Raw genomic sequence first — 27,489 nt, 5'->3', positions numbered from 1 at the left:
CTTCTTGTGTGTACAACACACTTTCTGTTGTTCTCATGCAGGACACACTTCCTGTTGCTCTCTGGAGACAGACATCCTTGGTGTTCTAGCTCTGTGCATGACACACTTCCTGTGTTTCTTTTGTGCAAGACACACTTCCTTTCACTCTCCCGAGAGAGATGTACTTCCTTATCTTTATGCAGGACACACTTCCTGTGTTTCTCCTGCGCAGGACACACTTTCTGTTCCTCTCTTCAGATGGACCTACTTCGTGTTCATCCTGTTTGAAGGACACACTTCCTGTGTTTGTCTTGTGCAGGGCAAACTTCCTGTTGCTCTTTTGAGACAGACCCACTTCCTGTAGTTTTCTTGTGCAGGACTGACTTCCTGTGTTTCTGCTGTGCAGAACACACTTCCTGTTGCTCTCCTGAGACAGACGTACCTCCTGTTTTTCTTCTGTGTATGACACACTTCCTGTGTTTCTCCCGTGCAGGACACACTTCCTGTTGCTCTCCTGAGACATACCTACTTCCTGTTATTCCTCTGTGAAGGACACACTTCCTGTGTTTCTCCTGGGCAGGACACACTTTCTGTTGCTCTGATGAGACAGAACTACTTCCTGTACTTGTGCTGTGCAGGACTGACTTCTTGTGTTTCTCCTGTGCAGGACACACTTCCTGTTGCTCTCCTGAGACAGAGGTACCTTCTGTTTTTCTTCTGTATACGACACACTTCCTGTGTGTCTCCCGTGCAGGACACACTTTTTTTTTGCTCTCCTGAGACAGACGTACTTCCTGTTCTTCCTCTGTGCAGGACACACTCCCTGTGTTTCTTCTTGTTAGGACACACTTCCTGTTGCTCTCCTGAGACAGGCGTACTTACTCTTCTTTTTCTGTGCAGGACACACTTCCTGTTGCTCTTCAGAGACAGACGTACCTCCTGTTCTTCCTCACTGCAGGAAACACTTCCTGTGTTTCTCCTGTGCAGGACACACTTTCTGTCACTCTTCCGAGACACACGTAGTTCCTATTTTTCCTCTGTGCAGGACACACTTCTCGTGTTTCTTTTGTGCAGGATACACTTCCTGTTGCTCTCCCGAGACAGACCTACTTTCTTTTCTTCCTCTGTGCAGGACAAACCTCCTGTGTTTCTCCTGGGCAGGACACACTTCCTGTTGCTCTCCTGAGACAGACGTACTTCCTGTTCTTTCTTCGTGCAGGACACACTTCCTGTGTTTCGCCTGTGCATGACACATTTTCTGTTTCTCTCCTGAGACAGACATACTTCCTGTTCTTTCTCTGTGCAAGACACACTTCCTGTGTTTCTCCTGTGCATTACACATATCCTTTGGCTCTTCTAAGTCGGACGTACTTCCTGTTCTTCCTTTGTGCAGGACACACTCCCTGTGTTTCTTCTGGGTAGGACATACTTCCTGTTGCTCTCCTGAGACAGATGTACTTACTGTACTTCCTCTGTTTAGGACACATTTCCTGTGTTTCTCCAGTGCAGGACACAGTTCCTGTTGCTCTCCTGAGACAGACATACTTCCTATTCTTCCTCTGGCAGGACACACTTCCTGAGTTTCTCCTGTAGAGCACACACTTCCTTTTGCTCTCCTGAGACAGATATACTGCCTGTTTTTCTTCTGTGTATGACACACTTTCTGTTCTCCCGTGCAGGACACACTACCTGTTACTTTCCTGAGACAGACCTGCTTCCTGTATTCCTTCTGTGTAGGACACACTTCCTATTGCTCTTCTGAGACAGATGTAGTTACTCTTCTTTTTCTGTGCAGGACACACTTCCTGTGTTTCTCCTGTGCAGGACACACTTTCTGTCACTCTCCCGAGACAGATGTACTTCCTTTTCTTCCTCTATGCAGGATACACTTCTTGTGTTTCTTTTGGGCAGGACACACTTCCTGTTGCTCTCTTGAGATTTACCTACTTCGTGTTCTTTCTGTTTGAAGGACACAGTTCCTGTATTTCTCTGTGAGGGACACACTTTCTGTGTTTCTCCTGTGCAGGACAAATGTCCTGTTACTCTCCTGAGACAGACCTACTTCCTGTTCTTCCTCTGTGCAGGACACACTTCCTGTGTTTCTGCTGTCTGTACAACTTTCTGTTACTCTCCTGAGGGAGACTTGCTTTCTGTTCTTCTTCTGTGCAGGACACACTTCCTGTGTTTCTTTTGAACAGCACACACTTCTTGTTGCTCTGATGAGACAGACCTACTTCCCGTACTTTTCCTTTGCAGAACTGACTTTCTGTGTTTGTCCTGTGCAGGACACACTTCCTGTTGCTCTCGTGAGACAGACTTTCTTCCTGTTTTTCTTCTCTATACAGCATACTTTTTGTGTTTCTCCCATGCTGGACACATTTTATGTTCCTATCCTGAGACAGACCTACTTCCTGTTTTTTCTCTGTGTAGAACACACTTCCTGTGTTTTTCCAGTGCAGGACACACTTCCTGTTGCTCTCCAGAGACAGACATACCATCAGTTCTTCCTCCCTGCAGGAAACACTTCCTGTGTTTCTCCTGTGCAGGACACACTTCCTGTCACTCTCCCGAGGCACACGTAGTTTCTATTCTTTCTCTGTGCAGGACACACTTTCTGTCTTTCTCCTGTGCAGGATACACTTCCTTTTGCTCTCCAGAGACAGACCTACTTCCTATTCTTCCTCTGTGCAGGACACACTTCCTGTGTTTCTCCTGGGCAGGACACACTTCCTGTTGCTCTCCTGAGACAGAAGTACTTCCTGTTCTTCCTCTGTGCAGGAAACACTTTCTGTGTTTCTCCTGTTGAGGACACTCTTCCTGTGTCTCTCCTGAGTCAGAGGTACCTCTTGTTCTTTCTCTGTGCAGGACACTTCCTGTGTTTCTCCTGTGCCGGAAACACTTCGTGTTACCCTCCTGAGACAGGCGTACCTCCTGTTCTTCCTCTGTGCAGGACACACTTCCTGTGTTTTTTCTTTGCAGGATATACTTCCTTTTGCTCTCCAGAGACATACCTACTTTCTGTTCTTCCTCTTTGCAAGACACACTTTTTGAGTTTCTCCTGTTCAGGAACACTTCCTGTTGCTCTCCTGAGACAGACTTACTTCCTGTTCTTCCTCTGTGCAGGACACACTTCCTGTGTTTCTCCTGTGCAGGACACACTTCCTGTTGCTCTTTTGAGACAGACATACTTTCTATTCTTCCTCTGGAAGGACACAGTTTCTGTGTTTCTCCCGTAGAGGACACGCTTCTTGTTGCTCTCCTGAGACAGACGTTCTTGCTGTTCTTCCTCTGTGCATGACACACTTTCTGTGTTTCTCCTGTGCAGGGCACACTTCCTGTTTCTCTCTTGATACAGACCTACTCCCTGTACTTTCTCCGTGCAGGACCGTCTTGCTGTGTTTCTCCTGTGCAGGACACACTTCCCGATGCTGTCATGAGACAGACGTACTTCCTGTTTTTTCTCTTTGCAGGACACTCTTCATGTGTTTCTTCTGTGCGGGACACACTTCCTGTTGCCCTTCTGAGACAGACGTACTTACTGTTCTTTTTCTGTGCAGGACACACTTTCTGTGTTTCTCCTGTGCAAGACACACTTCCTCTGTCTCTCCTGAGATGGAGGTACCTCGTGTTCTTCCTCTGTGTAGGACACACTTTCTGTGTTTCTCCTGTGCAATAAACGCTTCCTGTTTCTCTCCTCAAACAGAGCTACTTCCTGTTCTTCCTCTGTGCATGACACACTCCCTGTGTTTTCCTTGTGCAGGACACACTTCCTGTTGCTCTCCTGACAGATGTAGTTTCTGTTTTTTCTCTGTGCAGGACACGCTTCCTGTGTTTCTCCTGTGCAGGACACGCTTCCTGTTGCTGTCCTGAGTCAGACGTACTTCCTTTTCATTCTCTGTGCAGGACACACTTCCTGTCACTCTCCTAAGACAGATATATTCCTACCCTGTGCAAAACAGACATATTTTCTATTCCTTCCTTGTGCAAGACAGTTTCTGCTTTTGTTCTGTGAAGGGCACTCCTCTTCTTTCAGCTCTGTTAATGACAGATTTTGTGTGCCTCTCCTATACAGCACACACTTTCTATTTCCCATCTGTGCAGGACACACTTCTTGTCTCCCCTGTACAGGACACATCTCCTGTTTATCCTCTATGCAGGACACAATTTTTGTTCCTACCCTGTGTGAGACATACTTCCTGTGTCTCCTTTTAGCAGGACACACTTACTTTTCTTCCCTTGTGAAGCACACACTTTCTGTTCTTCCCCTGTGCAGGCCACATTTCTCGTTATTCTCATGTTGACACACTTTCAGTTCCTCTCCTGTGCAGGACTTATTTCCTGTGTCTCTTCTTTGCAGGACACACTCCCTGTTCCTACCCTGTGCAGCACACACTTTCTATTGCCATGGAGGCGTGGTCTGGGCGTGGCCTCGCGGGAGGTCAATGGAGGCGTGGCTTTCGCGGGAGGTCGATCGAGGCGTGCTCTGGGAGTGTCCTCGCGGAGGCGGAAGTCCGGCCGCGGTATTTCCGGAGCCGCGCTGCTCAGGCCGCTGGCTCCCGGCGTGGACGCCATGGTGCTGTTCCTGGTGACCGGGAAGCTGCTGCACAAACTCGTGGTGCTGGCCAGCGCCTCTCCACACCGCCAGGAGATCCTCAGCAACGCGGTGCGGCCTGGGCCTGGGTGAGGCGACGGACCCGGACGGAGGGGCCGAACCAGCTGGGCCCTGCGACTCACAACCCCTAGGGATGGGGGAGGGGAGAGTGATCTGAGACCCCTAGGGATGGGGAGGGGGAGAGTGATCTGGACCCCTAGGGATGGGGGAGGGGAGAGTGACCCGGGACCCCTAGGGATGGGAAAGGGAGAGTGATCCGGGACCACTAGGGATGGAGGAGGTGGGACTGACCCGAGACCCCTAGAGACAGGGGAGGGGAGAGTTACCCGGGATCCTTAGGGATGGGGGAGGGGAGACTGATCAGGAACCCCTAGGGATGGGGCAGGGGAGTGACCCAGGACTCCTAGGGATGTGGGAAACAAGAGGGACCTAAGTCTTCTATGGATGGAGTGGGTCTTAGTGGCTGAAGGTTGGCTTTGCAGGTGGCCTGTGGGATGTGTTTTCTAGAACACTGGATGGTGGAGATTTGATTGTGGGTGGTAGGTGCTTAGGCAGTGGGTGTCTGCTTCTTCTGCCTCAGCCTCCCAAAGTGCTGGGATTACAGGTCTGAGCCACCACACCCAGCCAAGAATAAATTAATTTTTACATAGGCCCTTTAAATTGGCTTTGATGGAACTTTGTTCCGCACAAGGAATCTAAGGAAGGACCTTTTTTAATTTGAGACGGAGTCTCACTCTGTCACCCAGGCTGGAGTGCCCTGGCGCAGTCTCAGCTCACTGCAATCTCCTGCCCCTCCTCCCCCCGGCTTCAAGTGATTCTCTGCCTCAGCCTCCCGAGTAGCTGGGATTACAGGTGCTTGCTACTGCACCCAGCCAAGTTTTGTATCTTTAGTAGAGACGGGGTGGTTTCAACATCTTGGCCAGGCTAGTCTTGAACTCCTGACCTCATGATCCACCCGCCTCCGCCTCCCAGAGTGCTGGGATAACAAGCGTCAGCCACCACCCCCGGCCCCAGATAGGACCTCTTTAAAGCTGAGCCCACCATGGGTTTGCACCATTAAATACCTATGATTTGGGCGAATTCCCTTCCTCTTGAGGTTTCAGGATAATTTGGGGTTCCTAGCCTGTGAGAAAGGGACAGTCTTAGCGCAGATCAGGGACTCTGTACGGTGACTGTGTACACAGAAGATGAGGCCAGTTTCCAACGGTTTTATTGGCTCCATAAGTCAAGTTGGATTATTATTTTTTTTCTTTCGAGACGGAGTCTCGCTCTGTCGCCCAGGTTGGAGTGCAGTGGCACAGTCAGCTCACTGCAACCTCCGCCTCCCGAGTTCAAGCGCTTCTCCTGCCTCACCCTCCCCAGTAGCTGGGACTATAGGCATGCGCCACCAGGCCCAGCTAATTTTTTTGTATTTTTAGTAGAGACGGTGTTTCACCATGTTGGCCAGGATGGTCTCGATCTCTTGACCTCGTGATCCGCCGGCCTCGGCCTCCCAAAGTGCTGGGATTACAGGCGTGAGCCACCACGCCCGGCCTCAAGTTTGATTTTTTAGAGGGGTGCACACCATTCCAGCCAAAGCCTTGGCAAAATAAATAGTTTTTCCTGTTGTGTCCTGTTACTAAAAAAAAAAAACAGATTTTTTTTTTTTTTTTTTTGAGACGGAGTGTCACTCTTGTCCAGGCTGGAGTGAAATGTCATCATCTTGGCTCAGTGCAACCTCTACCTCCCAGGTTCAAGTGATTCTCCTGCCTCTCGAGTAGCTGGCATTACAGACACACGCCACCACAACCAGCTAGTTTTTGTATTTTTGGTAGAGACGGGGTTTCAACATCTTGGCCAGGCTGGTCTCAAACTCCTGACCTCAGGTGATGTGCCCACCTCAGCCTCCCAAAGTGCTAAGATTACAGGCGTGAGCGACCGAGCTTGGGCGGTTTTTTTTTTTTTTTTTTTTGAGATGGAGTCTTGCTCCATTGCCCAGGCTGGAGTACAGTGGCACAATCTTGGCTCGCTGTGACCTCAACTTTCTAGGTTAAAACGATTCTCCTGCCTCAGCCTCCTGAGTAGCTGGGATTACAGGCACCCGCCACCACACCCGGCTAATTTTATATTTTAAGTAGAGACGGGGTTTCACCATCTTGGCCTAGCTGGTCTCGAACTCCTGACCTGAAGTGATCCGTACACCTCACCTCTCGAAGCGCTGGAATTACAGGCATGAGCCACCGCACCCAGGTTATTTTTGTATTTTTTTTTTTTTTTGAGACAGAGTCTCACTCCATAACCAGGCACCAGGCTGGAGTACAGTGGCACGATCTCGGCTCACTGCAACCTCCGCTTTCTGAATTCATGCGATTCTCCTGCCTCAGCCTCCTGAGTAGCTGGGATTACAGGCACACGCCACCACGCCCGACATATTTTTTTTGTGTTTTTAGTAGAGACGTGGTTTCACCATGTTGTCCGGGATGGTCTCGAACTCCTGACCTTGTGGTTCAACCGCCTCGGCTTCTGAAAGTGCTGGTTTTCTGTTCGTGTTTTGTGGTTTCGTGGTGTTGCTTTGTGGATTTGTGTTTTTGTTCTGTGTGATTTTCCCCGCTGGTCTGTGAACACTTTGTAATCCTTCAGGGGAAGGAGGGACATTCGGTGTCCTTATTACACGCAGGACGCGGGAACCCACCTGGGGTGTCACCTGAGGAACCTGACGGGGTTAACCTCCCGCAATTACTTCCTGGTGACCGGAACCAGCGGAGAAGCCGGGATCCAGTTCTTCGATTCGCTTTTGGACACAAACAAAATCGGTGAGAATAACTCGCTTGCAAAAATGCTGACAAAAAAAAAAAAGGGAGAGAGGAAGAAATAAATCATACGATTTCCTGTTGTTTATAGGTGAGAAGGAATTTGCCTTAAAATCTGTATAACTGGCCGGGCGCGGAGGCTCACGCCTGTGATTCCAGCACTTTGGGAGGCCGAGGCGGGCAGATCACCTGAGGTCGGGAGTTCGAGACCAGCCTGGCCAACATGGAGAAACCGGGTCTCTAATAAATACACAAAATTAGCCGGGCGTGGTGGCAGCTGCCTGTAATCCCAGCTATTTGAGAGGCTGAGGCAGAAGAATCCGTTCAATCTTAGAGGTGGAGGCTGCAGTGAGACAAGATGACGCCACTGTGCGCCCCATCTCTCCCCGTCTCCCCTCATTCCTTCCTCCCCTCCCTTCTCCTTCACTCCATTCCTCCTCCCTCCCTCTCCCACTTCCTTCCTTCCTCAGCAGCACCTTCTCCAGGCTGGCGTGTTGGAGGCGACCCCCAAATCCACACCCTGTCCTCTTCCCAAGCCCGGCGCAGCCCACCCACAGCCTCTTTCATCCCCTGGACGCCCCCGGCCTCTTGAGGCCCCGGACGCTCACCCAGCCCATCCCCAGCTCCCACCCAGGGCCCTGCCCCGTGGGCGTCTCTGCTGTGCCTGGCACCTGCCTGGCCCTCCTGCCCAGCTCCCACAGTCTCCCCTTCCGTGGCTGTCCATGAATGACTGACCTCTGCAGTTCAAGCAATTCTCCTTCCTCAGCCTCCCAGGTAGCTAATGTTTTGTGTTTTCAGTAGAGACGGGGTTTCACCGTGTCGGCCAGGCTGGCCTCGAACTCCTGACCTCAGGTGATCCACCCGCCTCCGCCTCCCAAAGTGCTGGGATGACAGGCGTGAGCCACTTCATCTGCGAGGGAGCGGGCGGGTGTGCTGGCCCCGGGTTCAGGGGTGAGTCTGGCACCCTCGTTACAGAACGTTTCGACCCGCCCAGCAACGTCACCGTGACCTATAACAAGACACAGTGTCTGCTGCGCTGGAAACAGCCTAGGACACACCAGCGCCTGCATTACCTGGAGTTTCGGTACCAGCTGCACGTGTGCTGAGAGGTGGGTGCAAGCACCCGGGGACCCAGTGTAGACACGAGGGGACCCTGCCCCACCTCCACCTGCACCCAGTGTACACAGGAGTGGACCCTACCCCACCTTCACCTGGACTCAGTGTACACAGGAGGGGACCCTGCCCCACCTCCACCTGGACCCAGTGTAGAAAGGAGGAGACCCTGCCCCACCTCCACCTGCACCCAGTGTACACAGGAGACCCTGCCCCACCTCCACCTGCACCTAGTGTAGACAGGAGACCCTGCTCCACCTCCACCTGCATCCAGTGTAGACAGGAGGAGACCCTGCCCCACCTCCACCTAGACCCAGTGTAGACAGGAGGGGACCCTGTCCAAAGGCCATTGGGTCCTGCGTGGGTGTGTTTTGTAGATTTGGGGTTTGTGGAGGGAGAGCTGCCTGCAGGTACTCAGGACACTCACCCTTTCGGTGCCCACACAAAGGGAGAGCCTGTGTGCACCGTCTGAAGTGGGTTAGACACTGGAGCACTGAGCCTTGTTTTCTGTGTCGTTCGTTTCTAGAACTCCCAGCCTCACGCTGAGAACACAGTGGTAAGTGAAAGCACAGACTGTTCTCACGACCCCCAGCATAACCCTCTATCCCCTAAAAACAACCCACAGTTCAGCCCCAAATCCCCTACTCAGCGCAGCTGGCATAACTCCACAGCCCCTGCCCACCACCCCATGTCACCTCCAGTCCCCACTCACCACCAACGTCACCTCCACTCCCCACTCACCTCCCACGTCACCTCCGCTCCCCACTCACCTCCCACGTCACCTCCGCTCCCCACTCACCTCCCACGTCACCTCTGCTCCCCACTCACCTCCCACGTCACCTCCGCTCCCCACTCACCACCCACGTCACCTCCGCTCCCCACTCACCACCCACGTCACCTCCGCTCCCCACTCACCTCCGCTCCCCACTCACCACCCACGTCACCCCCGCTCCCCACTCACCTCCCACGTCACCTCCGCCCCCCACTCACCTCCCACGTCACCTCCGCTCCCCACTCACCACCCACGTCACCTCCGCTCCCCACTCACCTCCCACGTCACCTCCGCTCCCCACTCACCACCCACGTCACCTCCGCTCGCCACTCACCTCCCAACGTCACCTCCGCTCCCCACTCACCTCCCACGTCACCTCCGCTCCCCACTCACCTCCCACGTCACCTCCGCTCCCCACTCACCACCCACGTCACCTCCGCTTCCCACTCACTTCCCACGTCACCTCCACTCCCCACTCACCTCCCACGTCACCTCCGCTCCCCACTCACCTCCCACGTCACCTCCGCTCCCCACTCACCTCCCACGTCACCTCCGCTCCCTACTCACCACCCACGTCACCTCCGCTCCCCACTCACCACCCTCACACAGAGGACGGAGGGCCCCCTCGGCCTAGACAGAGTGGAGAGGTGGGGCTGGTTTTAGCCGTCTTCCAGCACAGAAGGGCAGTCCCAGGCTCTGCTTCTCTTGTGTTCCCCCTACTGTGCCCTGCCAGTACTCTCAGTGCCCTGGCCTTGCTGCCACCAAGGCACTGACCTTCCCGGCTCCTACAGCCCACATGGTTGATATCCAACCTCAGCTCTGCTCTCAGGATGCACCATGACCTCAGATGGTCCTCAGTCAGACATCTCTTCCCCACCCCCCTGGGTGCCACCTTTCTCAAGCCCTTTCCCCGACCATTGGACTCCATGTCAGCAGACACCCGTTTCCGATCCGAGCTGAATAAAGAATGAGAATCAGAACAACTGCCACCCCGTCCCCCCCCCCACACACACACACACATGCCTTGCACATGCCACCCTCTGGGATGGCATGATCCTTGGATCATCAAGTTTAATCCTCAAATAACCCAGCAGGGTCAGTGCTACTGTGAGGCCCAGTCTACGGCTGAGGAGAATGAGGCGCCGGCCCACAGTCACACGCGCTCTGACTTCTCACGCCACTTGTGTGTGCCTTTGGAGAGGGTCCCCTCCTGCATGGAGTACAGCCCTGTGCTTCAGAAGGAGCCATGGGCTGGAAGCCAGAACATCAATCAGCCCAGTCATAGCCTCTTGAGATGCCTCAGAGGCTTCCAGCCGCAGCCATGTCCTCTTCTCTCCCCTGTATTCATCACCCTGCAGCCACTCGGGCCTTCCATCCACTGAGAGAACATGCCAAGCTTGTTTCTACCTCAGGGCTTTTGTCGTTGTGATGGGTTGCACTGTGTTCTCCTAAGATCTGTATGTCCTAAACCCAGCACCTCAGAATGTGGCCTTATGCGTAAGGACAGAGTCATTACTGAGGTGATCAAGCAGAACTGAAGTCATTGGGGTTGACCCACATGCCACGTGGCTGGCGTCCTTATGAAAAGGGGGATGTCAGAGACAGTGATGCACACAGGGAGAACGCCACGAGGAAACGCAGGCAAAGACAAGGGACATGCTTCTACGAGCCAAGGGGTGCCGCCCAGCCAACCGAAGGTAAGACAGAGGGACAGACCAGATCGTCTTTCACAGTCCACAGAACAATGAACCCAGCCAGCACGTGGATTTAAGACTCCCGTCCTGCAGAACTGCGACACAACGAATGTCTGGAGTTTAAGCCAGCCCCTTATGGCCCTCTGCTTCAGCCGTCTTCGCAAACTGCTGTCCCGACACATCTCTGCAGGATAGGGCATGACTCCTCCATTCAACAGCACATCAAGCCCAATCTTTCCACCTGCCCATCTTCATCTACCTTGCTTTTCACTGCCTGTGTGATACCCCGTTGTTGGTCGTCCCAAATGTGCCTGACCCTGCTCCACTGATGGAGACTTACAAGCTGCTTCCCACTTCTGCCACAGAACTGACGTTTCCGCTAACTCGCGTGTGAAGACCTGCTGGAGAGAATGCCTCGGCCGCCGGGCACGCCCATCTAAGATGCTGGTATCTGCCAGCAATGGCCTTCCACGAGGACTCACCCGTGTACACTCCACCAACCCATCCATGGTGCCATTTCCTCACACACTTGTGGCTCTGAGCCTTATTCTGCTGATGGGTGACAAAATATCACTAGGTTCCTTGGTTCTGGATTACTTCTGACGGAGGCTGAATGTCCCCCATGGGGCCTGGCCACACCCATTGGGATATGTGGCTACAGCGAACACTTGCCTGTTTTCCACAGCTCAGTTTCTTAGCCAACCCTCTTCTCGTCATCACCACAAAATCACAACAAATGTGAACTGGGTGTGTGTGGAATCCCTAGTAAGAACTCATGTAACTGGAAAGGCAAGAAGGGGGTTGAGTCCCCTCCTACCTGGTGCTACAGAGAGTACCTGCTTTGCGGCCTGAAGAGGAAACACTCTTCCACGTAGCTTCTTTACCTGCACATCAAGGAAGATAAGGAGGAAAGGTCATTAAGTGCAAAGCAGGAAGGCTGGTTAATGGCCCTAGGAAGGTCGTCTACCTAGTAGAAGGCATTGGAAAGCAAGAAGAGCTGGGAGGGCCGGTCTTATGAGTAACACACCTGTGCACCTCACTCAGTTTGGTTCTGCTAATCACAGCAGTGGGACCCTCGGCACCTGTCTAGGTCAAGGACCACAGGGTGCACCAGCCCGCAGGGCAGAACATCATTTCAGTAAGTTGAGTCGCATTCCTACAACTGAGCACGCTCCATCCAAGGGGAGAAAAATGCCACTTCCCCTCCCATTGTCTGGGCGAGGGTTTGGGGGGGTCCTACCTCCCATTCCCCTCAGCTTAATTCTGGGTATGTCACGGTGAGCACGATGCCACAGGCCACAGAGCTGTGCACTGCCTGGCCTCAGGTCCAGACAAGCTCACAGCAGAGGCTGCAAGCTGGAGGCAGGGAAGACCGGGCCGAGATGGGGTCGGTGTGTGTGGCAGCACAGGGCTTTACTTTTTTGAACACAGAGTTTCGCTCTTGTCGTCCAGGCTGGAGTGCAATTGTGCGATCTCGGCTCACCGAAATCTCCGCCTCCAGGTTCAAGCGATTCTCCTGCCTCAGCCTCTGGAGTAGCTGGGATTACAGGCATGCTCCACCACGCCCGGCTAAAATTGTTGTATTTTTAGTAGAGACGGGGGTGTCTCCATGTTGGTCAGGCTGGTCTAGAACTCCCGACCATCCGCCCACCTCGGCCTCCCAAAGTGTTGGGATTACAGGCATGAGCCACCGCGCCCGGCCCGAATCCACGGGATTTCTACTCGCAGACGCATGCCGCGAGTAGACACGCTTAGAAGGAGCGGGGCTGAGACCCTGGCGAGAGCAGGGGACAGGAAAGGGTGCCTTGGGAGCGCCCCACACGGGTTCCCAGACAAACATCCAGGGAAACCCCAGCCTTCAGGTGCTGTCCGCAAGAGGGCCGAGCACACAGGCTCCCGTGCCTTTCAGCGGCGGCCGGTGTTACGGCCTCGGGACCCTGAGAGTCGTCGCGTCCAGGGCCGACTCCGGCTTTTGCTAACAGAACAGTCCTCCACCTCCCCGCGACCCAGCGAGGCCACCGGAGCCAGGACGACGGGCTCGCAAGCGAGGAGACGTGGGCCGCGGTGAGAACTAAGAGCTCCGGGCTCCTGTCGGGGCTGCAAGGTCGCTCGCTGCCACTGACTCCGGGAAACCGGGGGTTAGTGACAGGTGCTCACAGTCCGTAAACTCTTCCACTTTTATGCAGCTCCCGTCATCCCTTTCACGAAGAACGTACGGGGGCGCGAAATCACGCACGTACGTACACCACGCACATACGCAGGAGGCACGTACTCAGCCTTGCATATAGACAGCCAAGTCTTTAGAAATCCACTCTTCATGAAGCCACGCGTGACGTCATCACGCACTTAGGCACGCACTGGTCGCCCGGAGACGCTGTTCAGTTTACGGGTCCTGACGCCCGCCAGCCCACCAGGCCAGCAGGGGAGCTGGAGACCCGCAGCCTGGACAAACAACCGGAGGGAGGAAAAAAAGAGTGTCGGGACAAAGCCACCATGCAGGAGTTTTAAGCTCAGAGCTGCGATACCAGTAGGGAGGAGCTGGGAGAAACCACGGGGGGGGGGGGGGTCGGGGGCTCGGTGCTGAGAGGAGGTGGGCGGAGCTGCGGAGGGGAAGGGCGGGACTGAGAATCGCTGGGGCGGGGTTGGGGGGGCTGGGCGAAACCATTGGGGGGATGGGGTCGTGGGGGAATCTGAGCGAGGCTGCAGGAGGTGCTTGCGGACTCCTGAGAACAAGCGCGGGGAGGGAGGGGGCCGCTGAGAGGAGGAGGGTGGGGCTGAAGGAAATAGCTGGGGAGGGGCTGGGGGCAGGTCTTTGGAAGCAGAGGCAAGAGGAGTAGGGCGGGGCTCGGGGTGGGGAGGGGCGGGGCTCGGGGTGGGGAGGGGCGGGGCTCAGAGAAACCGCTGGGGAGGGGTTGGGGGTGGGGTTTTGGTAGCACCCACAGGAGAAGCAGGGCGGGGATGGGGAGAGGCGTGGCTCGGTGAGGGGCGGGGCTGAGAAACTGCAGGGGAGGGGACTGGGGGCGGGGCCTTGGGGGGGGACCCACCGGAGAAGAAGGGCAGGGTGGTCTCGAACTCCTAACCTGGGGTGATCCACCCGCCTCAGCCTCCCAAAGTGCTGTGATTTCAGGCATGAGCCACCGTGTCTGGCACAATATCGGTTTATTTTTCTTTAATTTATTATTATTATTGTTGTTTTTGAAACAGAGTCTCTGTCACCAGGCTGAGGCAGGAGAATTGCTTGAACCCGGGAGGGGAGGTTACAGTGAACTGAGATCTTACTTCTGCAGTCCAGCTGAGACTCTTAAAAAATAAAAATAAAATTAAAGTCATTTATGCCAGAGGTTGCAAATCGTTTTGGGAAAAATCAGACCTGGCCGGGTGCGGCGGCTCACGGCTGCCATCTCAGCACTTTGGGAGGCCGAGGCAGGTGGATCACCTTAGGTCAGGAGTTCGAGACCAGCCTGGCCAACATGGTGAAACTCTGTCTCTACTAAAAATACAAAAAATTAGCTGGGCGTGGTGGTGCGTGCCTGTAATCCCAGCTACTCAGGAGGCTGAGGCAGGAGAATCGCTTGAACCCGGAGGCAGAGGTTGCCATGAGCCGAGATCTCAACACTGCACACCAGCCTGGGGGACAGAGCGAGACTCAGTCTCAAAAAAAAAAAAAAGAAAAGAAAAGAAAAATGAGACCTGGATGATGACCTTGAGCAGTAAGATATAAATAACTCCCACAAGCTTAGCATTCCAGTAATGGAACACTAGGCATAAATGGTTATTTTTTATTTATTTTTTGAAACAGAATTTTGCTCTTGTAGCTTAGGCTGGACTGCAGTGGTGTGATCTCGGCTCAATGCAACCTCCGCCTCCCGGGTTCAAGCGATTCTCCTGCCTCAGCCTCCTGAGTAGCTGGGATTACAGGCACCCGCCACCACGCCCAGGTAAGTTTTATATTTTTAGTAGAGACGGGGTTTCACCAGGTTGGCCAGGCTGGTCTTGAACTCCTGACCTCGTGATCCACCCACCTTGGCCTCCCAAAGTGCTGGGATTACAGGCTTGAGCCACCGTGCCCGGTCTATTCCAGTCGTTTTAAGGCCCTTTTGCTCCATCTGCCCCCGAAAAGTACCCACCCAGCAAATGACAACTCAAAGCCCGATTCTCCCAGCACCGCACGCCTGCAATCACAGGAATGGGCCAGCAGGGGGCAGTCGAGTCCATGGGTGGAAAACCGCGTGACTGGCTTTAAGGTTGCGGGATTTGGGTAAATACGGTGATAAAAACCAGCTTCTCTGCTGGGGATGGTGGCTCATCCCGGGAATCCCAGGATTTTGGGAGGCCAAGGTGGGCGGATCATGAGGTCGGGAGTTCGAGACCAGCCTGGCCAACACGGTGAACCCCTGCATCTACTAAAAATACAAAAATCAGCCGGGAATGGTCTCAGAGAAGAAAAATTAAAAACAGCTTCTCTTTACAGCCCACTTTAGGGCCTCCCAATGCAGAAAAAATGACGTAGAATAATTTGAGTCGGGCGCGGTGGCTCATGCCTGGTCTCGAACTCCTGACCTCAGATGATCCACCCACCTCGGCTTCCCAAGCCTCGGCAGTTTGGGAGGCCGAGCTGGACGGATCACCTGAGGTCAGGAGTTCGAGACCAGCCTGGCCAACATGGTGAAACCCCATGTCTACTAGAAATACAAAGTTAGCTGGGCGTGGTGGTGGGTTCCTGCATCTCCCCAGCTACTCAGGAAGCTGAGGCAGGAGAATCGCTTGAACTGAGGAGGCAGAAGTTGCAGTGAGCAGAGATTGCGCCATTGCACTCCAGCCTGGGTGACGGAGCTAGACTCCGTAAAAAAAAAAAAAAAAAAAAAAAAAAATTAGCTGGGCGTGGTGGCTGAAACGGGAGAATCGCTTTAACCTGGGAGGCGGAGGTTACAGTGAGCTGAGATGGCACCGGTTTACTTCAGCCTGGGTGACAGAGACTCCATCCCAGAACAAAGAAACAAAAAAGGCCAGGTGCGGTGGCTCATGCCTGTAATCCCAGCACTTTGGGAGGCTGAGGTGGGTGGATCATCTGAGGGCAGGAGTTCGAGACCAGCCTGAACAATGTGGTGAAGCCCCGTCTCTACTAAAAATACCAAAATTAGCCTGCTGTGGTGGTGGGTGCCTGTAGTCCCAGCTACTCTGGAGGCTGAGGCAGGAGAATCGCTTGAACCCAGGAGGCGGAGGTTGCAGTGAGCTGAGATCCCAGCACTTTGGGAGGCCGAGGCAGGTGAATCACTTGAAGTCAGGCATTCGAGACCAGCCTGGCCAACATGGTAAAACCCCGTCTCTACTAAAAACACAAAAAATTAGCCGGGCGTGGTGGCACGTGCCTGTAATCCCAGCTACTCGGGAGGCTGAGGCAGGAGGATCGCTTGAACCTGGGGGGCAGAGGTTGCAGTGAGTTGAGATCAAACCACAGCACTCCAGCCTGGGTGACTGACCAAAACTCATCTTTTCCCCCAAAAAAGGAATGACTACTCCATAGGCAGAGCAGCCTGGAGGGCGGCTGTGACCCGGCTGTACCGTTATTTCTTGATGATATTCTAAACAAGGGGTGGATTATTCAGGACTCTCCTTCTTAGAGCATCGAGGGTGACTTCCTGACCTTGCCATGGTGTCTGTAAACTGTCCTGCTGCTGGTGGGAGTGCAGCAGGGAGGCGGTTAGAGGTGACGAAGGTGGCCATCTTGGTTCTCCTGGGTTTCATCCGGCTTTTTTTTTTTTTTTAAGACGGAGTTTCACTCTTGTTACCCAGGCTGGAGTGCAATGGCGCGATCTCGGCTCACCGCAACCTCCGCCTCCTGGGTTCAGGCAATTCTCCTGCCTCAGCCTCCCGAGTAGCTGGGATTACAGGCATGCGCCACCGTGCCCGGCTAATTTTTGTATTTTTGGTAGAGTTGGGGTTTCACCTTGTTGACCAGGATGGTCTCGATCTCTTAACCTCGTGATGCACCCGCCTCGGCCTCCCACAGTGCTGGGATTACAGGCGTGAGCCACCGCGCCCGGCCTCATCTGGCTTCGTTATGGCAGCCGGTTTCAGCAGCAAGTTCTTGATGTCTGTATCTTCTGCCAACCTCCAGCATGTCTGACACTCATTTTCCCAGCCCCGATTCAAGATGAGCTGCTCTGGTTCACACAACACCTCCTGATACAACCACGACCCTTAGACCAATTTTCCCATTTGTTTATTTGAGATAGAGTCTCCCTCTGTCCCCCAGGTTGGAGTGCGGTGGTGTGATCTCAGCTCACTGCAACCTCCACCTGCCAGGTTCAAGAGATCTGTCTCAGCCTCCCGAGTAGCTGGGACTCCAGGCGCCCACCACCACGCCTGGCTAATTTTTTATATTTTTTTTTTTACAGAGATTGGGTTTCACCATGTAGACCAGGATGGTCTCGATCTCCTGACCTCGTGATCTGCCCACCTCGGCCTCCCAAAGTGCTGGGAATACAGATATGAGCCACCATGCCCAGCCTTAATTTTATATTTTTAATAGAGACAGGGTTTCTCCATGTTGGCCAGGCTGGTCTCAGACTCCTGACCTCAGGTGATCTGCCCGCCTCAGTCTCCCAAAGTGCTGGGATTTCAGGTGTTAGCCACTGCATCTGGTCTAATTTTTTGTATTTTTAGTGGAGATGGGGTTTCTCCCTGTTGATCAGGCTGGTCTCAGACTCCTGACCTCAGGTGATCTGCCCACCTCGGCCTCCCAAAGTGCTGGGAATACAGATATGAGCCACCATGCCCAGCCTTAATTTTATATTTTTAATAGAGACAGGGTTTCTCCATGTTGGCCAGGCTGGTCTGGAACTCCCGACCTCAAGTGATCCGCCCGCCTCGGCCTCCCAAACTGCTGGGGTTCCAGGCGTGAGGGACCACATTGGGCCTAATCTAGACTTTTCTGGGGAGCTGGAGGGAAGGGATTCCAGGGTGAGTCACAGCTCTCCCTTTTCTGCTGTTCACTCTCCTGGGGTGTTTGATTCAGCACTAGTGAATCTGGACAAGGAAGGGTTAACGGCATCCCTGCCCCAGTTCCTGGAATTCCGTGGTTGTGGCCAGGCTCACATTTCCTTGTTAGCGGAACGTCCGGCCGGATTGAACTGAGTACTGGCCCTGATGACTTTCCTAGTAAAACTAATTACGTCCGCAAGAACCGTATTTCCACATAAAGTCTCATTGCCAGAGACCCTCTGCTGGGAACTCAACCTACAGATTTTGGGGCCCCGTGCCCCAGCACCGGACGATCCTGGCGTCTGTCACGTGTTGTCGGCTGCAGAGAGGCGGTGCTGGAGCCTTCAAGTTTTCCTGCATGGAGGGCTCATGAGTAACCAGTGTATGCCTGGTGTTCCATTACTGGAACACTAAGCTTGTGGGTGTGATTGCTATCCTGCAGCTGAAGGTTACTGCCAAGGTCTGGTTTTTCACAAGATTGCGACCTCCGGCATGAACGGGGTTAAAGGGTCTGGGCAGAGTATTATTGTGTTACAGGCCCCGTGGCCCCAAGCTCCCCAGCCTTTGCTCTGAGACGCGCCTTTGATTTGGAAGTCTTAGGCCGGGCACGCTGGCTCACGCCTGTCATCCCAGCACTTAGGGAGGCCAAGGCGTGTGGATCTCAAGGTCAGGACATCGAGACCAGCCTGGCCAACAAGGTGAAACCCTGTCTCTACTAAAAATACAAAAAATTTAGCCGGGCGCGTCAGCCGGTGTCTGTAATCTCAGCTACTCAGGAGGCTGAGGCAGGAGAATCACTTGAACCTGGGAGGGTGGAGGTTGAGGTGAGTGGAGATCACACCACTGCACTCCAGCCTGGGCGACAGAGCGAGACTCCATCTCAGAGGGTAAAAAAAAAAAGACGGGAGCTGTGGCTGACACCTGTAATCCCAGCACTTTGGGGGGCTGAGGTGGGTGGATCACCTGGGGTCAGGAGTTCAAGACCAGCCTGGCCAACAAGGTGAAACCCTGTCTCTATTAAAAATACAAAAATCAGCTGGGCATGGTGGTGGGTGTGTGTAGTCCCAGCTACATAGGAGGCTGAGGCAGGAGAATTGTTTGAACCCAGGAGGTGCAGGTTGCAGTGAGCTGAGATCCCGCCATTGCACTCCAGCCTGGGAGACAAAGTGAGACTCCATCTCAGAAATAAATTAATTAATTATAAATAAATAAATAAAAACCGGTGACATTTCTGCACTCCAGCTTGGGAGACAGAGTGAGACTCTGTCTCAGAAATAAATTAATTATAAATAAACACATACAAATAAACGAATGAATGAAAAGAAAAACAAAATTTTTGCACTCCGTCCTGGGAGACAGCGAGACTCCATGTCAAAAATAAAGGATTAAAAATAGATAAATAATGACTAAAAATAAATAAGTATAAACAAAAACGATAACTTTTATCTTTTTTTTAATAGAGACATCAGCTCCAGTAAAAAAAATTAAAAAATAAAAAAAAACGGTAACCAGCACTGCAACCTGGTACAGAGCGACACTCCATCTAAAAAAATCATAAAACAACATTGACTTGCCACGCAAGAACCTGAGGGAAAATAATAGTAACAAAACAAACAAATATATTTTATTATTATTACTTTTAGATGGAGTGTCTGTTAGATCTATTTTTTTTTTTTTTTTTTAATTGAGACGGAGTTTCGCTCTTGTTACCCAGGCTGGAGTGCAATGGCGTGATCTTGGCTCACCGCAACCTCCGCCTCCTGGGTTCAGGCAATTCTCCTGCCTCAGCCTCCTGAGTAGCTGGGATTACAGGCACGCGCCACCATGCCCAGCTAATTTTTTGTATTTTTAGTAGAGACGGGGTTTCACCATGTTGACCAGGATGGTCTCGATCTCTTGACCTTGTGATCCACCTGCCTCGGCCTCCCAAAGTGCTGGGATTACAGGCTTGAGCCACCGCGCCCGGCTAGATCTATTTTTTAGATAGATGATATACAGATGATAAATGATAGATGATAGCTGATGATAGATAGATGATAGAAGATAGATGATAGATACGTAGGTAGATAGATGATAGATGGTAAATACATAGATGATAGATACATAGGTAGATAGATGATAGATACATAGATACATAGGTAGAAAGATGATAGATGATAGATACATAGATGATAGATACATAGATAGATGATAGATACATAGGTAGATAGATGATAGATACATAGATGACAGATACATAGATGATAGATACATAGATGATAGATGATAGATACATAGGTAGATGATAGATACATAGGTTGATAGATGATAGATACATAGATGATAGATACATAGGTTAATAGATGATAGATACATAGGTAGAAAGATGATAGATACGTAGATGATAGATGGATACATAGGTAGATAGATGATAGATACATAGGTAGATAGATGATAGATGACAGATACATAGGTAGATAGATGATAGATGATAGATAGATAGATAGATGATAGATGATAGATACATAGCTGATAAATAGATGATAAAGATTCATTTCCACCACTGTGTTCTTTCTTCCCCTGCTCCAAACAGCAGGTGCCACGTGAGAGGTGCCCCCACCATGGGGGGGACATGGGGCCACCGCACCCCCTCCCCTTCCCGTGAAGCATCTAGGCACCACTGACTTTTCAGGAAGTTGAGCAACGGTCGCTGAGATGATTTGGAAACGCATCTGATAGCGACTACTTCCACTTCTGGGAAAGGGATGTCGCCACGTGCCCGCCTGCCTGACGGGCCTCCAGCCCCCCCAGAAACCTTGGGCTGGTTTCCGGCTTCCTGGGGAGCTGCCTGTCCCTAGACAGGAGGCTGGGGTCATACCTGGCTTCCTGCTGCGGCTGCAGGGAGGGTCTGTGCAGGGGAAAGCGTGGCCACGGAGAAACTGAGCCAGTATCGGCCGCAGAAAAAGAAACGTGACACTGTCTCCACCGCACAGAATGGGAGCGTCTCAGACTCAGCACGGCTGACATTGGGAGCGGCCGCACAGAGAACCCTCAGCGCCATGCTGTGCTTGAACCCACACGCCAGGGCCAGGGAGGAGACTTCCCAGGAGTGACGCCAGGAATGTCCATAAATTGTGAATGTTTTGCTGCTGAGACAGAGTCTTGCTCTGTCACCTGGGCTGGAGCACGGTGGTGCAATCCTGGCTCACAGCAACCTCCTCCTCCTGGGTTCAAGCGATTCTCCTGTTTCAGCGTCCGGAATAGCTGGGACTATACGTGCATACTACCATGCCTGGCTAATTTTTGTATTTTTAGTAGAGATGGGGTTTCTCCATGTTGGCCAGGCTGGTCTCGAACTCCCGACCTCAGGTGATCCGCCTGCCTCAGCCTCCCAAAGTGCTGGGGTGACAGGCGTGAACCACCACGCCTGGCCTGTGACTCTTTTGACATTGTCCCCGGACATGGCCAAGTGTGTCATGGGCGTAGACTTCTCCCTGGCCTGTGAACCGCTGTGATAGATGTGTAGATAATGGCAAGATGGAGAGATGGACAGATAATACATGGAATAGAAGACAGATAGATATGATAAGTGATCATTATATATACAATAGATAGATGATACATAGATGATAGAAAAATAGATGATTGATAGATGATAGATGCACAGATAATGACAGATGATGGGCTGATAGATGATAGATACATGACAGATAGATGACAGATACATAGATGATAGATAATGATTGATAGATGACAGATGATGGATTGATAGTAGACATAGATGATATAGATGACAGATGATAGATAGGTAGATACATAGATAGATACATAGGTAGATACATAGACACATAGATAGGTAGATACATAGATACATAGACACATAGGTAGATACATAGATAGACACATAGATGGAGATAGATACATAGATGATAGATGGATAGATAGAGACATATATGCATCCATACATACATAGATGGATAGATAGAAAGATAGATACATAGACAGATAGGTGATAGATAGAATAAAAGACAGATGATACATTGACATAACAAATGATTACAATACATAGGAAATAGATAGATATATAGAGAGACCAGGCACTGTGACTTATGCCTATAATCCCAGCACTTTGGGAGGCTGAGGCGGGCAGATCACCTGAGGTCAGGAGTTCGAGACCAGCCTGGCCAACATGGTGAAACCCTGGTCTCTACCAAAAATACAAAATTAGGCAGGCGTGGTGGAGGGCACCTGTAATCCCAGCTACTCAGGAGGCTGAGGCGGGAGAATGGCTTGAACCCGGGAGGTGAAGGTTGCAGTGAGCCGAGATCGCGCCACTGCACTGCAGCCTGGGTGACAGAGCAAGACTCCATCTCAAAGATAAAATGAAATAAAAATAAGATAGATTGACTGATAAAATAAGTGATCATTTCACATATGATAGATGGTAGGTGATATGTCGATGACGGATGATAAATTCTTATAATAAAAGATAGATGGGCCGGGCGCGAACCTGTAATCCCAGCACTTTGGGAGGCCAAGGTGAGCGAATCACCTGAGGTCAGGAGTTCGGGACCAGCCTGGACAACATGGTGAAATCCTGTCTCTACTAAAATTACAAAACATTGGCCGGGCATGGTGCCACGCCACTGTAATCCCAGCTACTTGGGAGGCTGAGGCAAGAGAATCGCTTGAACCCAGTAGGTGAAGGTTCAAAAAAATAAAAGTGGCCAGCTCTCACACGAACTCACAGAGGACCACTCACTACCTCAGTAATGTGAGGATAGCACCAAGGACTCACCCATGACCCAAACACGTCCCACCAGACCCCACCCCAACACTGACCATCCCATTTCAACATGACGTGTGCAGGGAAAAACACCCAAACTCTGCCACCATCTCAGTTCTTTTTTTCTTTATTCTTTGAGGGAATCTCACTGTGTCGCCCGCTGGAGTGCAGTGGCTGGATCTCAGCTCACTGCAACCTCCGCCTCCTGGGTTCAAGCCATTCTCCTTCCTGAAACTCCCGAGTAGCTTGGACTGCAGTTGTGGGCCACCACGCCCAGCGAATTTTCATATTTTTAATAGAGATGGAGGTTTCGGCATGTTGGCCAGGCTGGTCTCAAACCCATGTCCTCAAGTGATCCACCCACCTCGGCCTCCCAAGGTGCTGAGAATGCAGGCGTGACCTATTATTGCACTGGCCTTTATTCTTTTCTTTTTTTTTTTTTTTTTTGAGACGGAGTTTCGCTCTTGTTGCCCAGGCTGGAGTGCAATGGCGCGATCTTGGCTCACCGAACCTCCGCCTCCTGGGTTCAGGCAATTCTCCTGCCTCAGCCTCCTGAGTAGCTGGGATTACAGGCATGCGCCACCATGCCCAGCTAATTTTTTGTATTTTTAGTAGAGACGGGGTTTCACCATGTTGACCAGGATGGTCTCGAACTTTTGACCTCAGGTGACCCGCTGGCCTCGGCCTCCCAAAGTGCTGGAATTACTGGCATGAGCCACTGTGTCCAGCCTAGCATGTAAATTCTGTCTCTATGCTTTATATCTTACTGTCTCCTGTCTCCAGTTCCTTCCCCTGAGAAAAGAGAGGCACAGTTGTTTTTAGCTAAGAGGAAACTTGAGGGCAGGAAAACAGAAAGTCCCTGCTGAGCCCACGCCCCTCATTGCAAAGAGAGAACTGGGGATTCCCAGCAAGGGAAATGCCGAGGAGATGCCACAGGGAAGGCTGAGTCTGTTGAAGCAGTGACATTTTATGGGCCGCGTTTTCATCAGGCAAAAGATGTCCCCGTCCCCTGTTTGCAGACCAGGACAGACACCTGCAGGAAGTGGCTGAGAGGTACTGAGATGAGTGTCAGAGCTCAGTCTGACCAACACGTCACTCAGGGAGGGCCACGTTCTGGGCTTAGCGTTGCAGGTGCAGGACGCACGGAACCATGGTTTCTGGAAAGGCAGGGAACTATAAATAAACAAATAATGTCATCTGAAGGTGACGTGGGAGGGAGGCGGAGAACTGAGAACTGTACCTTCCATCAAGATGGAATCATGGCGACCCACTTTACCCTCCAATATGAAGCCGGCAGGCAAAACCAGGAAAAATGCAACTGTGTTAGTTTCTTTGTTTTTGTTTTTTGAGACAAAGTCTCACTCTTGTTACCCAGGCTGCAGTGCAGTGAAAGATCTCAGCTCACTGCAACCTCTGCCTCCTGGGTTGAAGCCATTCTCCTGCCTCAGCCTCCTGAGTAGCTGGGATTATAGATGTCCACCGCCACACCTGGCTAATTTTTTTTTCTTTTTTCTTTATTTTGAGATGGAGTCTTGCTCTGTTGCCCAGGCTGGAGTGCAATGGCGCCATGTCGACTCACCCCAACCTCTGCCTCCTGGGTTCCAGTGATTCTCCTGCCTCCACCTCCTGAGTAGCTGGGATTACAGGCGTGTGCCACCACGCCTGGCTAATTTTCGTACTTTTAGGAGAGATAGGGTTTCACAATGTTAGCCAGACTAGTCTTGAACTCCTGACCTCAGGTGATCTGCCCACCTAGGCCTCCCAAAGTGCCGGGATTACAGGCATGAGCCGCTGTGCCCGGCGTTTTTAAAAAATATTTTTAGTAGAACCGGCATCTCAGCAGATTGGCCTACCTGGTCTTGAACTCCTGACTTCAGGCAATCCGCCCACCTCAGCCTCCCAAAGTGCTGGGATTGCAGGCCTGAGCCACCGCACGTAGCTGTGTTACTTTCTTAAGTCTGCAGTAATAAATTAACACAGGTTAGGAGGTTTCCAAAAAAAAAAAAAGATTTATCCTTTCCCCGTCCTGGAGACCACAAGTCTGAGATCTAGGTGGCTCACAGCTGCGTTCACTCTGGAGGCTGCTTCCTGCCTCTCCCAGCTCCTGGGGGCTCCAGCATCCCTGGGCTTGTGGCCCCACCACTGGAGTCTGTGCCTCCTCCTCTGTGGCCTCCTCCTCTGTGTCTGTGTGTCCTCTTCAGTCTTTTAGAAGGACAGCTGTCATTGGATTCAGGTCCCACACTAATCCAGGATGATCTTGCCTTGAGATCTTTGAGTCGTCACATCTGCAAACACCCTGTTTCCAAATAAGGTCCCATTTCGAGGTTCTGGGCTTTAGGATTCAGACACATCTTCTGTGACGACCAGTGTCAATCTTTTAAGAGGCCGAGGTGGGTGGATCACCTGAGGCCGGGAGGTCAAGACCAGCCTGATCAACATGGAGAAACCCCGTCTCTACTAAAAGTACAAAATTAGCCAGGTGTGGTGGCAGGCACCCGTAATCTCGGCTGCTGGGGAGGCTGAGGCAGGAGAATCACTTGAATTCAAGAGGTGGAGGCTGCGGTGAGCAGAGATGGTACCATTGCACTCCAACCTGGGCAATGAGGGGAAAACTCCATCTCAAAAAAAAAAAAAAAATAGCTAGGACAGTTAGAAGCTACTGTTTAAATGCTAAACAAATGGACTGGGTGTGGTGGTCACACTTGTAAGCCCAGCACTTTGGGAGGTCAATGGAGGCAGATCGCTTGAGGCCAGGAGTTTGAGACCAGCCTGGCCAACATGATGAAACCCCGTCTCTACTAAAACGATAAACATTATCTGGATGTGGTGGTGCATGCCTGTAATTCCAGCTACCAGGGAGGGTGAGGTGAGAGAATCGCTTAAACCCAGGAGGCAGAGGTCGCAGTGAGCTGAGATTGTGCCACTGCACTCCAGCCTGGGCAACAAGAGCAAACCTCCATGTCCAATAAATAAATAAATATAAATACATAAAATAAAAGGGAAGAAGGATCATGGCCCCACAGATGAAAAGGACGCCAGGGGCCAAGCTCAGTGATCCACACCTGCCATCTCAGCACTTTGGGAGGCTGAGGCAGGTGGACGCCCGGTGAGGAGTTCACGACCAGCCTGGCCAGCATGGTGAAACCCCATTTCCACTAAAAATATAAAAAATTAGCCAGACGTGGTGGCGGACCCCTCTACTCCCAGCTACTGGGGAGGCTGAGGCAAGAGAATCACTTGAACCCAGGAGGCAGAGGTTGCTGTGAGCCGACATCTCACAATTGCACTCCAGCCTGGGCTACAAGAGTGAAACTGTCTCAAAAAAAAAAAAAAAAGAAAAGAAAAGAAAGAATAATAGGTTTTAGGGGTCATGAAGTCTCTAGGTCCAAGAGTCTAAACTACCCAGATTCAACCAGTTTTGCGACACCCACCCATGAACAGAACATGGGAGGAAACACTCCCTCTAACCACCTGTGATTCCGTCTGCAGCCTGAGCAATGAGTGCTCCCCGCTTCCCAAGCGTCTACCTGCCAGATTTTATTTGTTTGTTTGTTTATTTAGGAGACAGAATCTCGGCCGGGCGCGGTGGCTCACACCTGTAATCCCAGCATTTTGGGAGGCCGAGGCAGGCGGATCACCTGAGGTCGGGAGTTCGAGACCAGCCTGGCCAAAAGGGTGAAACCTTGTCTCTACTAAAAATACAAAAATTAGCTGGGCATGGTGGCAGGTGCCTGTAGTCCCAGCTACTCGGGAGGCTGAGGCAGGAGAAGCGCTTGAACCCAGGAGGTGGAGGTTGCAGTGAGCCGAGATCATACCCATCTCCAAAATAAAAATAAAAATGGCCACAAGGAAATTCCGTGACCTACCTTGTTTGGCTAAAGGTCCTAAGACTCTCATTCCAGAGATGGTCCTACCCTCACCCAGAGAAAGGAAGGCTGGCCAGAGAGGTTGAGAAGAATCTAGACAGACTGGCCTCGCCGGGTTTCCTCCCTAGCCCATAGCATTAGACCAGCCCCCTTCCCTCCGGTTCTGTTTCTACACAGCTGTCCACACCGTCTTAAACCTAAGCATTAAAATGAACAGTTTCACTCCGGGCACAGAGGCTCACAGCTGTAATTTTAACGCCTTGGGAGGCAGAGGTGGGTGGATCACCTGAGGTCGGGAGTTTGAGACCAGCCTGGCCAACACGGAGAAACCCTGTCTCTACTAAAAATACAAACCTTAGCTAGGCCTAGTGGCCCATGCCTGTAATCCTAGCTACTCGGGAGGCTGAGGCAGGAGAATCGCTTGAACCCGGGAGGTGGAGGCTGCAGTGAGCCGAGATTGTGCCACTGCAATCCAGCCTGGGTGACGGAGCGAGACTCCGTCTCAAAAAAAGAAAGAGAGAAAAGAAAGAAAGAAGGAAGGGAGGGAGGGAGGGAGGGAGGGAAAGAAAGAAAGAAAGAAAGAAAGAAAGAAAGAAAGAAAGAAAGAAAGAAAGAAGAAAAAGAAAGAAAGAAAGAAAAAGAAAGAAAGAGAAAGAAGAAAGAAAGAAGAAAGAAAGAAACTTAGCAAATAACCCTGCTTCTCATCTGTTCTGAGAAGCTTCCTCTCAGCTGCTAACCTTTAGGGTACACTGCCAGAGAAGTGAGGTTTGAAATCCCGTGACTCCCGACTTCTGGTAATCCTCGGTGACAGAAAACTAGAAAGGAGGCCGGGTCCGGTGGCTCACGCATGTCATCCCAGGACTTTGGGAGGACGAGGCGGGCGGATCACCTGAGGTCGGGAGTTCGAGACCAGCC

At 51.8% G+C, this 27,489-nt stretch overlaps 1 protein-coding gene across 2 annotated transcripts in view; it reads left to right on the top strand.

Annotated features, from left to right (window-relative positions):
- LOC100413917 (colony stimulating factor 2 receptor subunit alpha) overlaps window positions 1-27,489 on the top strand; it is a 156,016-nt gene that overhangs the window by 96,349 nt on the left and 32,178 nt on the right. The window contains exons 1-2 of one of the 2 annotated variants that reach the window (XM_078363535.1): window positions 13,333-13,486; window positions 14,775-14,897. Coding sequence is in view for 1 of the 2 variants with exons in the window: in XM_078363534.1 (XP_078219660.1) it covers window positions 4,337-4,659 (323 nt within the window). In the remaining variant the exon portion in view is untranslated. Of the gene's footprint in view, window positions 1-4,336; window positions 4,660-13,332; window positions 13,487-14,774; window positions 14,898-27,489 lie in introns of those variants that run through there. The other variant, XM_078363534.1, reaches the window with a different exon arrangement.

The sequence above is a fragment of the Callithrix jacchus genome, chromosome X (genome assembly GCF_049354715.1).
Source record: "Callithrix jacchus isolate 240 chromosome X, calJac240_pri, whole genome shotgun sequence".
In the NCBI taxonomy this organism is placed as follows: domain Eukaryota; kingdom Metazoa; phylum Chordata; class Mammalia; order Primates; family Cebidae; genus Callithrix; species Callithrix jacchus.
The sequence above is the reverse complement of the archived record's forward strand: the minus strand, read 5'-3'. Positions and strand labels throughout refer to the sequence as shown.